The 16,844-nt window shown below is 45.7% G+C and overlaps 1 protein-coding gene across 8 annotated transcripts in view; it reads right to left on the bottom strand.

The window, feature by feature from the left end:
• Window positions 1-16,844, bottom strand: part of LOC135917740 (uncharacterized) — a 224,577-nt gene that overhangs the window by 12,263 nt on the left and 195,470 nt on the right. The window contains exon 13 of one of the 8 annotated variants that reach the window (XM_070536093.1): window positions 10,998-11,203. The exons of the other annotated variants lie outside the window; for them this stretch is intronic. Coding sequence (XP_070392194.1) covers window positions 11,030-11,203 — 174 coding nt within the window. The 3' untranslated portion in view covers window positions 10,998-11,029. Of the gene's footprint in view, window positions 1-10,997; window positions 11,204-16,844 lie in introns of those variants that run through there. 8 annotated transcript variants of the gene reach the window in all.

The following is a 16,844-nucleotide window of genomic DNA, read 5'->3' as shown; positions in this document are numbered from 1 at the left end:
GGCACAGTGGGAGGGGGAGTTGTACTTCGGCAGCAAATGGGTATGGGACGGCCGCACGGCCTTTATCTTGAAAGCGATCTGTTTTGAAGGTGCAGTCTAGGTGGACTGACGGCTCGTAGTTTTGCGTGCGCTATGTTTACCCCACTCAAGTTACATTTAAGCGATAGACAGCCCGATAGACCCTCGCTGCTGCTGCCGTGTTGTCTCACGCCCGCGTTTTGACAGCCCACATACACAGCTTCGCCTAGTCATTCTTCTTTATAGAGTTGAAGTTTGCTTTTTTACTGATACACGTTTAGCTTTGCATATGTTATATTGTTTATGGAAAGTTGGTTTGGTAGTTAAGAGGATGTCTTTATTTTCCAGCGTATGCTAGCTCTTGCCAGCGTCTGTGCATAAGCAGCGATGGTAGATGAGGATGTGGTATGTGCGTTTTAACACTTTGAATTAAAATTACCAATTTGTCATATACCTGAACTCACATAATAATAAAGTGCGGGCGGAGCTAGAAACTTTTGAACATTGTTATGTATTCATTAATCTACTTCTATTCTTTCCCCTAGTTTTTTATTTCAGTAGTAATATATACCACCAACAAAATGTCATAATGAGCCCACAATTTTTTTCGACCTGGTTAGTAAAATTTTAGTCGTTCCGTGGCTTGTCGCTTTAAATAGAAATTATATCGATGCGTGAGGTATTCACACAATGCCAGTAAAGTATCTTATGCACTTGATCGCCCACTCCTTACTTCATATTTTTATTATTTATCACAATAGGAAAATTTCCATGTATTGTATGCGAGACTCGCTGTAGTATTCAAGACAGGCAACAGTAACATTTTTTCCAACTGCCAGCGTATTTTTATTTTGTCTCCATATTTTTTTAGGAAGCCTAAAAAAAAGCTTTACTTGAACGTTTTACATCCCTGGTTCACCTTCGTAAGATTGTAAATCTAGTGCAATATGGCTTTGAAAAAGACGTCAGTCTATAGAGTTTGCGCTTCGTTCACCGAACGGATATACACTTTATAATGAAGGTTCACAGAACACATCATGGATGGATGAATGGATAGAACACATCATAGGCGTGAATAAACGTAAGCTGGGCGATGCGACAGTCCAGGCTTAGTGGAAAAGAGTATCCCACTCGACCCACTTGCGTTGCATTGGCGAGGCGGCTTAGCACGGTGCATCATCATCGCTAAGCGTGCGTCTTCTCTGCTATATCTCTTTTCCCCTCTCCTAAGATGGAGCCACAGAGGCCTCTTAAGGCGTTATCAGGACAAGCGGTTCGCAGTTAGGCTTGAGATGATCAATGCGCACAGTTTCACTGCCTGGGCTGCAAACGTACTGGAAGATGTGAGATGTTCGATTATATAATTCAGCGGAGAAATTCACTTTCCGATTTAGTACAGACCATGGTATTTGGGAACAAGCTTCGAGAAGAGACCTGGCGTGAGTATTGCAGGCATCCACAACTAAACGAGAGAGTCGGGCGAAGACTGGTGGTATGGCGCCCGTCGCCATGACGAAGTTTCTCCTGCGCCTGGCTTTGTTCCGCAAGGGTACGAGTAAGTTGCCGTCCTTATCGTGCATATCAGGCAGCTTCCGAATTCGGTGTGTTTTCCAATGAGTTGGAACTGCAAGGAAAGATGGTGTCAATAGGAGTTGAAGCTCACCGGCCAGTGAGTAAAAAGAAAGTGGAAAGTCCTGTCGGTGTTTGTGGTGCGATGTTGTAGGCGTACGTGGCGAAGGGAAGGATAAGGTCGCAATTGGTCTGTGTAGAGGTGAGATACATGGAACGCATGCCGCTAAGAGTTGAATTGAAGCGCTCTGTTAGGGAAATTGCGCAAAAAATCCCCAGTCGATGTAGGTGAGAAGGCAAATCTGGGACAAAGACGATGACACCACTGAGATCACATGGACACGTATTCCATTTGAGACCACGTGCAATAGTGTCCATTATGCGCTGAAAGGTTGCGGGAGTGTTTCAGAAGTCAAAATACATCATAGTAAATTCACATTGGTCGTCTGGTGCAATAAAAGCAGTTTTCAGGAGATGAGCTGCAGCCATAGAGACTTGTCAATAACCGGAACGCAGATTGAGAGAGGAAACGAACTCTGCAACTTGCGGACAACCTACGAAGGCGTCGTCGATCCGCGGAGCAGGGTAACAATCCTTTTGGGTTATCGTGTTTCACCAGCAATAACTCGCATAGAATCGTATCCTTCTTCTTAACTTTAACCAGTGCGAACGACCAAAGACTGCTTGGTGGCTGAATAATGCTACACTTCAGCATGTCACCTGCTTGATCATCAATGACGCCGCGTTCTCTTGCCCATACGCGGTATGATCGTTGCAGCAGCGGGGAGTGAGGGCTCGTGTTGATCTGGAGGCACACAGCTGACTTTAAGCCAAGCGACATACTGTAACAGTCAAAATCAGAAGGAAACTTATCAAGAAAAAACAGAAAGTCATGGCGTTGCATCGGGTGCAAGCCGTTGTCGATCGCATGGCGGGAAAGTTGTTAGGATGGTGCAGCATTTAGAGGTCTAGTGTGTATTTCCGATAAACCATACGAAGCTGGAAAAGTGGCAAGGATTTGAAGGGCTCCACTTGGCCGAGGGATTCATTCTGAAGCAATGGAAACGGGAACGAAAATTGGGTGCGCGCAATTGATACCGTGACGGTAGCGTCAAGGGCAAGCACGGCGGCTAGATGTGGGTGCCGTGTCGATGAACAAAAGCATCGCAAGGCTCGAAATGAGCACCGCAATTGAAACTGTTGGAACAGAACACTCGTGCCAGGACAGATGCACGTGCAGAAATCACAATGCTGGGAGCGATAATAAAGTTCGCGCAGGAAAGCAGAGCGCCATCTCATATGATATCGCAAAGTGGAAAGAAGGTGAGTTCAGCATGGAAGCATCAATTACTGCTTGAAAGAAGTAAATAAGATCCCACCCTAAAATACTACCATTTGCAAGAAAATAATACGATGAACTCGACTGCGTAGATGTCTTCTTGAATGACAAGTATGGCGGAGCACGCAGCTGCATGCTCGAAATGCTGTGCGGAGGCCATGTGCAGAAATGGGCGAAAGGAAGGTGTCGCGACTTTCGGAACGGTACAGCAGAGCTTTTTGTGAATTACAGAGACGGCTGCCCCTGCGTGCATGAGAACAAGCGTAGGGATACGTTCGACAGCGACTTCAATACGTTGGGCGGCAAATGACGAGGGCTCGGGATTTGCGTCAACAATGGACTTTTGGACTAGGTGCGCCAACAATGGACTTGATGCTCCAGTGAATGTCGACTTGAGATCACGTTCTCATGCTTGCAAAAGTACGCCGGAGGTCGTGTGTGGCCGTGATCGCATTCCGGCTTCGGGATAGGTAAGCGGAGGCGGCGACGAGCAAATCCGCCGTTATGGTCACAGCGCGGCTTCGGCGCATGCTGGCGGAGCCGTGAATGGAAGCGTCCAGTCGGCTGGAAGTCCTTCGGACACCTGCTCTTGTATTATGTGCCCTACCATGACTGAGGGAAGAGCTAGGCTCCGGCGTACAGAATATCAGGGAGAGCTGGCGAGCCATTTGCTCCCGTACGAAAACTTTGAACTGGGGGATCAGAAAGGTGGTGCGCAGAGTAAAAGTCATGTTGGACAGCAGCTCTTCTGGCACGGAAGGGAGACGGGTGGCCAAGCATTGTTGGCAGAACCCGTCATAGCTATAAAACATGTCAATAACTTCTGAGAAAGCTTCGGAGGCTTTTCGAAAGCACTATTAGGAAGGCACCCTTTTCAATGTCCTTGCCTATATGCTTGATCGTGTCCGCATTAGTCACTGAGGCACCAATCCGCTTGCTCAGGTCTACGTTATACTTCTGATAATTAGTGAAAGTCACCCCGCGCTACTGTGCTCAAGACAGTGGACGTTGCTCCGCACTAAGCTCGCGAACCGCAGGACGGCCCAAGACATCGGTAAGCTTGGTCTTGAATGCAGTCCGGTGTGGATGGTAATTCATGGTTTCAAAATAAGTCAGCGACTTTTTTCTAGCAAAAAAATACTATTTGTCAATTTGGTGTTGCCATCCAACTTCTCATGGAGACTCACTTGGTCGTCCTAGGATGACTACTTGTGTGCAACATCGTATAAATCAGAGCCCCTAAATAAGGCGGAGTCGCTCTGACGAGCGTGCCATAAAATACGATGGGGCGGGGTCAAGGTAATGTTATATTTGTTTTCGTACTCGTCGTGTTGATATGTAGCGTTGGGCTGCGCAACTCCTGTTTTAGGGAAAGCCATGCATTCTCCAGTAAATATATGGAAGGCTCACAGGACACGTCGTCGGCGCGAACAAACAACCGGCGCAACACGACAGCCTAGGTTTAGTCGAAAACAGTCGACAAGTTCAGGCCTCTTGCGGTCGGAGGCTGCTTGCGGGCCGCTGATGCGGCTTCGGAGCATGCCTATTTTTCTCTGGGTGGCCATCTGACCCGCTAGGGCTCGAAAACTTTCAAAATCAAAGCTTATGTGGGAGGAGGCACGAAAAGAGACCGCCATGGCTAAGGTTGATTTAGGCTCGCCAGCCGTGACGCCGGGGTGTCCCTAGCATGGCAGACACCGCGACCATTGACGTCCAGCGTGCTAGCGCGCTCTATTGTCGCGCTACATGCACGTGAGCCATCTTCTTCTTCACCGGCTCCAGAGGAAATATTCACGCCCCTACAATGTCCTCCTCCCTCCTAGTGCGAAACACGCTAGAAATGTGTGCAAAAAGGCGCGCGTATGCAAAGAAGACAGACTGCAGCACTATGTACATGAATGTCAATGCCTACACTCCGTTCCAGACATAGCAGTCAACACTGTGGAGGCTAGAGAGACTTCATGCAGTGGCTTCATTCGCATTTGGATATAGTTCGATGCTTTTTTGACCACAAATGCGTGCAACTGTTTCTTTATATAGGCTACGCAAGAAGCGCAAGTATGGAATGACACAAGTTCTTATCCTTAGAATGAAACAGACTGTAGTATACCGATGCTAAAGCGTTGTTTTAAATCAATTTTTTTGGCCTTGCTGTTTTTTTGCGGGGGCGGGGGGGGGGGGGGGGGTGGTATTTGCAACCCGTCCCCTGGAGATTCACGTGCATGCTCGCGCGACCGAACGCTGTTGGCGCGCATCGATACATGAACGGGACGTGCGAAGTCAATGTTTCTTGGCCGAACATCTTGCATAGCTTCCACAGCGTTGACTGCTATGTATGGAGCGGAGTATAGCGTCCGTTAATGAGTCCAAATAAAGCCTGTTTCGGGCAACGGCACGCATAACAATGGTGGTGGCTGCTGGCAGTATCTTGATACAGGGCGCATTGTGGGCGGCTATTGAGGGCGTCGTCTTGCGGTGTCGAAGTCTTAGCGCCGAGTCCAATGCAGCTCGACAAGCAGAGTTGATGCGTATTTTGTGGTTCTTGGCGCGTGCTGAGAGTTCATGCCGTTGAGGGGAATAACGCCGAATACGGTGTCGTCGAACAGCATGCAACGGTGCCATTGGCGGGGAACTGCGAATGTCGCTGCGTGCCTTATTGCCCTTGCTGATTCATGCTGCGTCACCATTACAGGTATGGGCACAGTTCAGCAGGGCGGTGAATTGTGAGGACCAGCAAGGCCTTGGTCTCAAGATGGCGTCGTAGTGAGTGCGGCTGCTCTTCGTCCGCTGCATATTTTGCCAGGGCTTTGGTCAGAGGTGCAACGGAAAGCATATGCTGTCGCCGTTGGCGTTGCCGGGCTCACACAATTCGAAAGTATTGTACCAGGCAGCACTGGCAGCGTATGTTGTGAGCGAGGCGAAGCAATAGTGATGCCGTAGTGCGAAACCACGGCCTGCCACGGGTTCTCGTAGATTACCGAGCCTGGCATAGTATTAAGCTCCGACAGAAGACCGTCTGGCAGGTCATGACTTGCGTGTAGGTAGCGCAAATATTGGCCACTCACATTGACGTAGAAGTCATTCTCGAGCTGAAGACCCCAAATGGCAGATAGCCTCCTGCAAAACTTTGTTAAACTACGGAAGGAATCCGCGGAAGGTGCGATCCCAGAACGTCGCAAGGCTCACCTGCTGCTGCTTTCGGTGAAATCTCAAATGCAGATAGCGTCAGTGTTGCAATGGTCGCTGAAGGCATTGCCAAGCTTTTGCTTATGGAATCGCCGTGCCTGCGAGTCAGATTTGCGCCTAGTGGAGCTGGTGGGCGAGCCTCTGACTGAGTGATGAGTGAGGTGCCCCCAAACGGAAAGCTGATAGTTGGCGGGAACGTCCAAGGAAGGAGAGTGGCGGGCCTTAGAGTAGCCGAAAGCGCTTACGTTTGTCCAAGTGAATACATTGGAAAGTGTCGTCACGCAGCTGCCTTTGTAACGGATTTTTAACGGGTAAATGGGGAGGAGGCTAACAGATGGAGTAGATGTTTGATGCTGGGACCGGCGAGTGGTGACTATCGGCATGGGTGGATACAGGCCATGTGGGACGACAAAACGTGGAATGACGCGCGGTTCAAATGATGTTACGGCTGAAGGCTCGAGGTGGTGTATTGAGCAAAGATGGCTGCACGCAAGTCCTCGTAGAAGTCAGGACCGCGGAGTGCTAGGCGGTGCTTGGAACGCAGCTGGAGCGTCAAACTTGTTGATATGGAAGTGGCTGTCCATTTGTGTGAACCAGGTGTCCGACATGTCGATGTAGAATTTGTGGACACTTGGTTTTTAAGCGCGCTAGTTTGTTCTCGTTTTTGCGCTACGTGCACGTAAGGTGTCTTCCTGTCTAGTGGGTTTGGAGAAGATAGCTGTGCCGATACAATTTCTTCGAGGTGTTTCTTCCGACCACTCGAAAGCTTTCGATAGCATTAGTCATCAGGCTCATCTTCACCTTCAAACTTCATCACTGTCGTATAACACGTAATGCCCACTCTTTATGTAATCGTATCTACATTGCCGAATACAGTATGTAGAAAGCAACATGCTCACAACTTCTCTGAAGCTGGTTAATGTACGAGTCTCTGAGGGAAGTATGCTAGGCCCATTCTGTTTATTCTATATGCCAATAAACATGTTACCACTGATGAGTCGGTGAAGTTCGTCATTTACGCTGACCGTACAAATCCCTTCTTCTCTCGTCGCTCGATTGTGGAGTTCGCAAATCATATCAACCTCATTTACATTGAATTTATCTCTCGTCTATGCAACACTATGTACAACAGAATGACAGTAATGCAAAAGCAGTAACATACTATCCACGTCACAAAGATCTTACCATGTAGTCTCTATTTATCAACGGCGCAAAAGTGGAATACGTTCAGGGCTTCAAAACTAGCGGCATCCTCTTTTCTACAGTTATGTCATGGGACACACATGTTGATTCTTTGGCAAGCTTCTACGCACTATGAGTTGGTTGCAACGAAATGGCATAGGGTCTCCATATCTGTTGTTCTATTTCTACGTAACTCGCTATTTTTTCTATTTTGATCCCAAGCGTTCGTGTTTGACCCACACCTACAAATGAAAGATATTTTATTACGAAACTGAGTGATAGATTAGCCTGCGAGGTAGCTTATTTGTCTGATAGAGCCGAATTATTAACTCAACTACACATTTTTAATGTTACGTCACTTCATGAATTTATGCTTTCTCGCTATAATATTTTTTTGTTTAAAAACGAAGCACGCTGCATCGCAAAACACTCCAAACTTAACTGAAGAACAGTCGCATGTCACACTTGTAATTCAGAACTATGGAATGTAAGAGGCTGTCCCTGCAGCAATCGAGAACAAATGAATCAGTAACGGCTACTTTCATTGTAAAATAATTAGCAACAAGATAGCGGCATCGATGTTGCAATCATCTCACTGCAACAAGTGTGGGACATGTTCTTGTAAAAAGTTTGTTTTTCTTCGGCATTGCTGAGAGGTGGAATTAGACGTTCTTCTACCTTTTCTTGCCATTGCTAACCTCTGTGTCATATGTGAAGGTATTACGTTGTCACTTCATTTGTTTGGAGACGGGATAATACTTTGCTATAAGTGTTTGTTAGGCATAAAGGTCGCCGTCTAATGCTGTGTTCCAGAAATTTTAAATTATGTATGTGTGAGGGATCGGCTGGCCAGGATATGGCAAGGCGGAACGAAAAGCGGACACTGCTCGAGGCAATTCGTGGTCGGAAGGAAACTTGTATGGAGTCACCGGTGGATTTCATTCTCACCGTAGTAAGGAAACAGTGGCAAAGTTTCGATAGTTCATGGTATAGTGCCTAGAATATACTGGCTGGTGTGCCGTCCGCGGCCTTTCGGGTGGCACCAAATGCAATGAATGCCGGCGGCTGCCACTAGGGGCGCTGCAGTGCAGGTGGGTGCCGCGGCACCATCCGGTCTTCGTAGCCCGCCGTGTTTCCACAGCATCGGCAAGCGGGCTGCTGCGCTTGCCGATGCACAGTTCAAATGTGGGCAGCTGATTTATAAATCAGGGTTTGTTTCGATTACAACAGGCTTCTCTAGCGCTTGTCGCTTGCGTGAAAAGCGTGTTGGGGATCCTGAGGTTCGAGCGGGGAACCTGATGTGCTTCTATGCTGGCGAAGAGAATACGTAATTTATAAGGCAAATGCCTTGATCTCCATGTTCCAAGGCCGTGTTGCGAGGTACAGAACATATCACACGATCCAAGGAAGGCCAGAAACGAACCAAAGCATGTCCAGCCGTGTATAGGAGATGCTTAATGATTAGCAAATTTAATTATATTCATTATAGTGATTGGATTAAGGGGATAAGGCTGAATTAGAGGGATTAAGGTGTATTAATTAAGGATTAGAGTGAATTAGGCTTACAAGGCGAGTGAATAGGCTTTACAAGGCTTTCGCCTTCGTACGTGTATATCTTCGGCGATACATAAGGACACTTGTTTTTTTATTCTAGCGATGATGGCAGCGTAATTTTTTAAGGGTAAGTTTCAGGTTACATTCTTCATTCTAATAAAGTAAAGGAATTCTAAGGTTACGTTACTGTTATATTGATGTTATATTAATGCATAACCATTCACAACCGCTGTACTGATCATCTTTTGAAATTACTTGAATTTCTGTGTTCTTTCTTTTTATTTTATTTGCTGCTATTTCGGCCTACTATCTTATTGTTGTCCTCATAGGTTTGAATGTTTTTGATGGTTTGTAAACCATGTACCCATCTCCTCATAATTCCCATTGGGCCCCGAGGATAGGATAATAAGCAAAAAAAAAAATGCCTGTAGAATGGACTGCCCATGGTGTTCCGTGTACTATACATTTTTTTTTATACCTGGTAAATACGTGCATATTTCTTTTTATGTGTGATATACGTGAACAAAAATAGGAAACAGATATTTCATTTAAGCGTAACAAAGATTTTATTCATGCATAACAACAGTCAATCGCAGGCATATAAGACAGCCCCAGATGAGATAATGCACACATACATGAATAATGATGATGATAGCAACTTTATTGTACCGCCGGATAAGGAGGCCCCTACTCCCCGTCCCCGGCACACAGGCCTTGGGGACGGGGGCCGGAACCTCCGCGATTAGAAGCAAGCAAAGAGGTCTTGACTCTTCGCGGCTTCTTCCGCCAGGCGGATGGCGTGTTGCTGTGGAGTAGGGTCCTCGCTCCGCAGCAGGGCTTCCCAGGCCTCTCTACAATTGAATAGATCGCGCAGTGACGCAGTTTCAGGAGCTTCTGCCGTTGCCTTTGCGCTTCCCTCTCTTTGTTGATGCCTTTTACAAAAAAAAACGAAACCTCAAGAAAACAAAGAACTTTGCAACTGCTGTCAAAAGCTGGTTTTTCATGCTCTGGGCACCCTGGTTGAGGAAAGAGGAAAGGCCAGCTGTCTGCGGCTGACCTGAAAAATCAGCTATACTCGCTACATGTAACTTGTTTTTGCTGAAGAACACAGAAAAAGCATCTTCCCCGGCCTTCACAGCGGTTGACGTCTGGCTAAGATAGACAAGCAAGGCCTCCATAGTCAAAATGGGAAGTGCAATAATGAAGCAGCGTCTGTACTAGCTTCAGCTTTACTTACGCAAAGGAAGCCTGCACAATGTGGTCAAGAATTTTGGGCAGTAATCTATCGTGCAACATAACCTGCAGTATAGTAGATCAAGACACTACTGCTCGTTTTTTTTTTCTTCTTTTTCCCTCCCTGGTACTCAGGAAAAGTAAACTGAATGCTTAGCAAACTCAGGAAATATCGTGGGTATAGCTGAGGGTTTCAGGCGCGGTCACGATGGAAGAATACAACCACCGTGGGCGTGTTTAATCGCGGGGTATCTCGTGGACAACGTCATTCACGGTGATAGAGAACGCGCGCTCGACTAAGCTGTTTTCGAACTGTTTTTCACAAACCGCAGCAGTTGGTGCCGGCCTTCTGTCCGTTCTCCTGATCCTTCTTGCCCATTCTGCTGCCGCTTCGTATCAGATGGTAGAGTGAACAAGGATACACGCCCTTTGCTCGAGCGGTAAGCGCTTCCACACAACGGCACAAAGCAGGTCCTCTCCTTGCACTGTCTCAGCTTCGGCATTTTTTTCACCGCCGCCACATAGTTCTCGCAATGACAGGCACACGAACATAATAGCCACGCACTCACTCTTTGACAACACCAAGCACAAACACGCAACGCTGTAATAACACTGAAAACGCAAACACAGAAACCGACGCAACAACTGCGAGACTGATATGCGAAGCAGACGACACGCGCAGTCTGCACCCACCCGTGTGACAGCGACCTCTGCCGGCCATCGTGGGCATTCATTGCAGGCGGCGCCACGCTCGTCCATTGAAAAGAGCTGGTGGACGGCACACTAGCCAGTATATTCTAGGCACTATAGTTCATGGTCACCAACATTGTACATGTAGCGTGCATGTGTTTACGTGATGCATTTGCGCAAATACAAGTAAAGACATATCTATAACAGGAACTTGTATCTGAAACGTTGCGAAGCGAGAAGAGGCAGGGACTTCGTACCCTACACGAAAAGTGAGTCCATATCTCTTCTTCCAAGGTTGAAATTTGCCGAGCTGCCGTCAGAGACGCTGGCTGTAGTCCCAGACACTGCGCACTTTCGACGCGGCCTTCGGGGAAACGCAGACGGCATCGCTGGTAGCTCCGTGTCAACGTTTGGTGTGTTGCGTCGCTGGTGCTACTACGCATGCAATATAAACCAGAGACGAAAGGTGATCCACGTAACGAGCGAAATTGAAGGTTTAATACGTCGTTACAGGACGGGCATATCCAAAAGCCTTCCCACGGAGTGCGACAAAAAGGGAAACATGCTCAAATCTTAAGGCTGAAGTCGGTTGGTGGGGCCCGTTTTACAGCTCAACGGTTCCTCTAACCGCCACTGGCCCAGCAGAGGGAAAGGCATTGACGCACGCGTACGCACCCTAAGGCACTGTCGGCGTCTTTCTTGCGGAGGGGGACAAGGAACGAATGCACGCGCGAAGCTTTATCATGCCGTTTGCTGAACGGAGACAGTACTGTAGACCCTAAGCAGACATCAGGGCTCCGCGAACGCCACGGGGGAAGGATACCAAAATGCGCGCACAAACGCTAACGTGTTCCCGCCGTTACTGCTTCCTAGGTGATTCTTTAACGGTTGCAGGTGCTCAGCCTCCCTGAAACGTCCAGGCTTTCATCGATGCTTTCGTGGGATAACATAAATTGTTCAGCGCATGGCTCAGTCGTAACAGACTGCACCGACGCGGGAGGAAGATGCCGATGGGAAGTGAACTACATCTGCAGCTGCAGGGACTGCACGGGTAGTCGTAGCCTCAGGTGGGTGTCCAACAGCTCGCGTCCAGTAGAAGGTCGGTGAATCTCTCGCTACCGGTGTTTCATTCCGCATTGAGAACACCACTAATGCTTTGTGAGGTGAAGCCGCTATCTCTGGCTGAAAGTAGGTGTCAGTCGGAACCAAATCGAAAACGCAACCCTTTAGCGGGCAAGCAGGAAACACATTCTCACCAAGCTCCACAAGGCTTATGGTCCTGTTTCTATGCCATGCTAATATATGAAAATAACACAGCAGCACTAACATCTCACTCATGAATTATTGTAGTGAAGAACACACTCAAAAGAGAAGCATAACTGAAAAAAAACTCAGGCAGGAATAAAAACGCCCTGATATAATATCATCAGTGCTCATCCCTGTGGTACAGGGTTCGACTTAAGCCAAAGGCGTTACTGTTTTAATTCCACTTGTTTTAACGTGCGCGCAAAGAATGCTGCTGCAAAGCGAGGATTCAGTGTAGCAGAAGACCATCTTTGATGACAGTGTTTGTAGCCATTTGAGAGAGCAGTGCTTCGTCTCAATGGGGAATGTTGAGCCAGCAAGATAGGAAGACAGTTTCTGAGGAGTCCTTACAATACACGCGCATTTTTTCTCGGTGGCGCTGTACACCTGTTCGCGATTGGTCTACATATGACTTGCCTAGAGAGCCAGGTGCTCTTCCTATCCCTCACCCTTTTCTCCAAATATAACACCCATGCCACCTACGCTACCATCACACTAAACTTTTAAAAACTTAGTGCAATCCGGCGATATGAATACGGGTTGACTTGTTAATGCGGCCTTTCTTTCTTTCTTTCTTTATTGATTTATTTAAGACAATGAACAGATTGTCTTAGGGGACACGGCTAAAGGCAAAACATTTGCCTGACTAGGCCGTGCCACCCGTACATTGGCAGCAACATGGCAGTGGCAGGCTTTCAGGAGGTCACACATGAAATTAAAGTAGTACACATTTTCAACACTTGAGTACACAATTCGCGTAAGAAGAAAGAAAAAAAAGGTTAAAGTTTATACAGTTTTCTAATCAATTGAAGCACAACAACGACAAAAAAAGTATGTACGAAATTTTCCACACCTGTAGCTGAAAGCTTAAAGTTTACACAGTTTTCTAAAAACAACAACAAGAAACATGAACAAAATTTTCTATACCTGTAGTTCAACATTTCTATTAGTCTTCGGATAGTAACAATTCTTTTACCGTTTTCTTAAAGCTTTGCTTTGATATTCCAGAATTTAGCAGGTCCAATACCAAGGGGTAGTCGTTTAGAAGGTTAGGAAGTTGAACTGCTAGTTTTTGATCTCCGTATTTCGTTCTGCAACGTGGTTTTCCTATCAGAGTTTTTCTGAGGTTATAATTTGTCGTTCTGCCATGGTATTTACTTTGGAAGGAACATTTGTCTTCCCAGAATTGCCGTGAAATTTCGAGGAATAATTTGTAAGTGTGAAGTTTTGATGCTGTTAATATTTTGTATTTGTTATAGTATAGTTTAGTGGTATCAGTACGTTCTAAGTTACCTATCGCGCGCAGTGCGCGGTTTTGGAGTGTTTGAATTGATTTTAAGTTAGTTTGTGTAGTGGTTGACCAAACTAGCAAACAATACGTTAATCGAGAATGTATAAGCGCGTTGTAAATATTGCGCTTCACATTTATCGGTAGCAAATATCGCAACCTATTTAGCACACCGACAGCACGAGCGATATTTTTTCTAAGAACGTCTACGTGCGGTGACCAGGACATATTTTCATGGAATATAACTCCTAAAAATCTGGCTGTTGTTGCCTGTTCGAGGTTGACCTTCTGAAACTGGAGTGTTATCTGAGGGTGGATTATTGTTCCTTTTGATTTAAACACTAGATACTTAGTTTTAGTTATGTTTAAATGGAGTTTATTCGCATTTAGCCACAAGCTTAGTTGCTGTAACCAGATGTTAGCTTGCTCAAAAAGATTTCCTATTTCCCTTCCTGAGAAGAAAACGTTAGTATCATCCGCGTATAATATAATATTGGAACAGCCTTGAATATTGACAATATCATTAATATAGAGTAAAAATAAAACAGGCCCCAAGACGGATCCTTGCGGCACGCCGTACTTAATGTGCTGGATTTCGGAACTAACTCCATTTATTGTTGTGTACTGTGTTCTAGAGGTCAGATAGCTTTTTATTAAGGATAATGCGACACCACGAATTCCATAAAGAGGTAGCTTTTCCAAAAGGACATCGTGTTGCACGCAATCGAAGGCCTTCCTAAAATCTAGAAAGATACCTAGAGTTAGCATTCGGTTTTCTATGTTGTCAAGGATTTGTTCCTTTATTTCAAGTAAAGCGGTTTCTGAAGATTTAGCCTTACAGAAACCATATTGCTCCTGAGCTATTATGTTATACGTGTTTAGAAACTGACAAAGTCTTCTATTAATTACATGCTCAGCAATTTTCGCGAAGACAGAAAGAACGGATATTGGCCTGTAGTTATTCATGTCGTTAACTGGGCCACTCTTATGAATGACAGCCACTCGGGCTAGCTTCATCCTATCTGGAAACACACCGTTAGAAAGAATTAGGTTACAGATATGTGAAAGAGGCGTGCTTACAATTTCACTGACGGCTTTCAACGGCTTCACTTTTTTACCATCTTCACCTGAGGCACAACTGTCTTTCAACGATAAAATTATTGTCTGTATCTCGTGCTGCTCAGTAGGCGCCAAGAACAGCGTAGAAGAACATCGATTAAATATATATTCCGTGCAAGAGACTGGTGTATCATTTTGTGAGGACGCACCAGCGTCAATAAAATGAGAATTAAAAGTATTTGCAACCTCAATATCTGACAATTCACTATGCTGAAATGCAACTTTTCTTGCGATAGCGCCTTTGTTAATTACTTCATTGATCGCTTTCCACATGAGATTTGAATTTCCCATGATAGCAAAAAACTTGTTCGCGTAATATTCTTGTTTAGAGCGTTTAATATCGGAATTCAATTTGTTACGCTCAGATTTGAAAGACCGAAAGTCATCTTCGCTTCTGCTACTCAAAAAGATTTGGAAGAGCTTGTTACGACATTTTATCCTGTTATAGAGGTCACGAGTTATCCAAGGCTTTCTAGCTTTGTTGTGTTTTTTAAACTTCTTAAGTGGGAAACATCTGTTGTATAACAACGTGAAGGTAGATATAAAAACATCGTAAGCCTTGTTTACATCAGTTTCCGCGGTCACTTCGTCCCACCGATAACCAGAGACTAGTTCAACAAATTTCTTAACACTTTGTTCTGAATAAATTCTTTTTAAGCTTTCAGGGCATATATTGGATGGCTGTCTATGAGGTAGCAGACAGTATATAGGCAAGTGATCACTAAGATCGCACATCAAGACTCCTGCCCTTACATATTCAGCAGAAAAACTCGTCACACAGAGGTCAAGTGTTGTCTGGCTTGTAGGTGTGATGCGAGTAGGCACGTTGATGACATTTGAACACCCGTATGATTCAAAAGTTTCCTGAAAACGCGTATATTCTAGGTTGTCTGGGCAAGCATCTATATTAAAATCGCCCATTAATATTGTTTCGAGTTTAAGTTCGGTGCTGAGTTCTAATAATTTTTCAGTAAATTCTAAGAACTTGCACATGGATCCAGATGGCGGGCGGTACACTAGCGAAATCAAGGTGTTCATGCAATGAAGACCAATACATTCATAGCATTCGTTAACAATCTTGAGCTCGGGGATTATACTGTACGACAAACCAGAACGGACATAAATAGCAATTCCTCCTCCTAGTTTTTTCGTTCGGTAAACAGAGATACAGTCATATCCAAAAATAGAAGCGCATTCATCCTCTGATGTAAACCACGTTTCACTAAAACAAAGCAAATCGAAGCAGTGTTGCAGTTCAGACAGATACAAACTGACTTCATCAAACTTATTTCTCAAACTTCGCACATTAAAATAAAATATTGAAAGTGGACATTGGTTCTTTAACGACGCGACATCCCCAGAAAATTGGAATTCCAGGGTCGCCATTGTGGTTTAGTAAACATAACACATCTTTTGCTATCACGTATGCCGCCATCACTTCGAGGCTGTAAGACTGGCCAGATCCTCCTCGCCGCGTATGACAACAGCTCGGTCGCCGCTCCTTTTTCGCACCAAAACTTTACCGTTTGAGTGCCAGACGTATGCGTATCCTGAGGTCTGGGCCCATTCCTTCGTCTTTGATAAAATATCACGTGATAGCCGTGTCATATTTTCACAGAAAAACACGTGCCCATGATCCTTTAGTTGCTTCTTGTTAGCAAGCCAGGAATCGCGAAGTTCCTGGTGAACAAAACGGATAATGATCGCCCGTGTTTTGCCTGGTTTAGCGGGAAGTCTGTGTATAGCCATAACATCACTCTTGTTCAATAGTGGAAGCTTAATTTGCATCGCGACTTCGTTTACCTTCATCATTAGGTCTTCGTTCTCGCTTTCAGTAATACCGTGTACTTCAATATTTAACCTGCGGCTACGGCATTCAAGGTTATCCAGATCCCGTTTGATTTGAGACAATTCACTGCTCGAATCTGCATGTTCAAGTTGATCAACTCTGTTTGATAGTTGTGTGGTAACTTTTTCCTGAGCCTGCAGCCTCGTCTGAAATTCATCGAATTTGTCAGAAATATGTTGCACAGACGATTCTAGTTCCACCAGTTTGATTGGCAGATCCAAAAGGGTATCTAGCTTGGTTTCGATTGCTAGAAGTCGAACTGCTATGTCTCTCTGCGGCGTGTGCCGCTCAATTTCAGCATCCGCCCCTTGTCCCACCCCCCGACATGTCTCACATTTCCATGCCTTCTTAGACGTGTCGCGCTTTCCAGTAAAAGCTTCTTCCGATATACCGGAGCACGAACCAAAATGAAATTTGAATTTGCACTCACAGCAAGTCATGTACAAGCCATTGTCAGGCACCGCGGAGCGGCACACACAACAACGCGACATTTCAACAGGTACTAGTAACAC

The sequence above is a fragment of the Dermacentor albipictus genome, chromosome 3 (assembly GCF_038994185.2).
Source record: "Dermacentor albipictus isolate Rhodes 1998 colony chromosome 3, USDA_Dalb.pri_finalv2, whole genome shotgun sequence".
NCBI classification, from domain to species: domain Eukaryota; kingdom Metazoa; phylum Arthropoda; class Arachnida; order Ixodida; family Ixodidae; genus Dermacentor; species Dermacentor albipictus.
The sequence above is the reverse complement of the archived record's forward strand: the minus strand, read 5'-3'. Positions and strand labels throughout refer to the sequence as shown.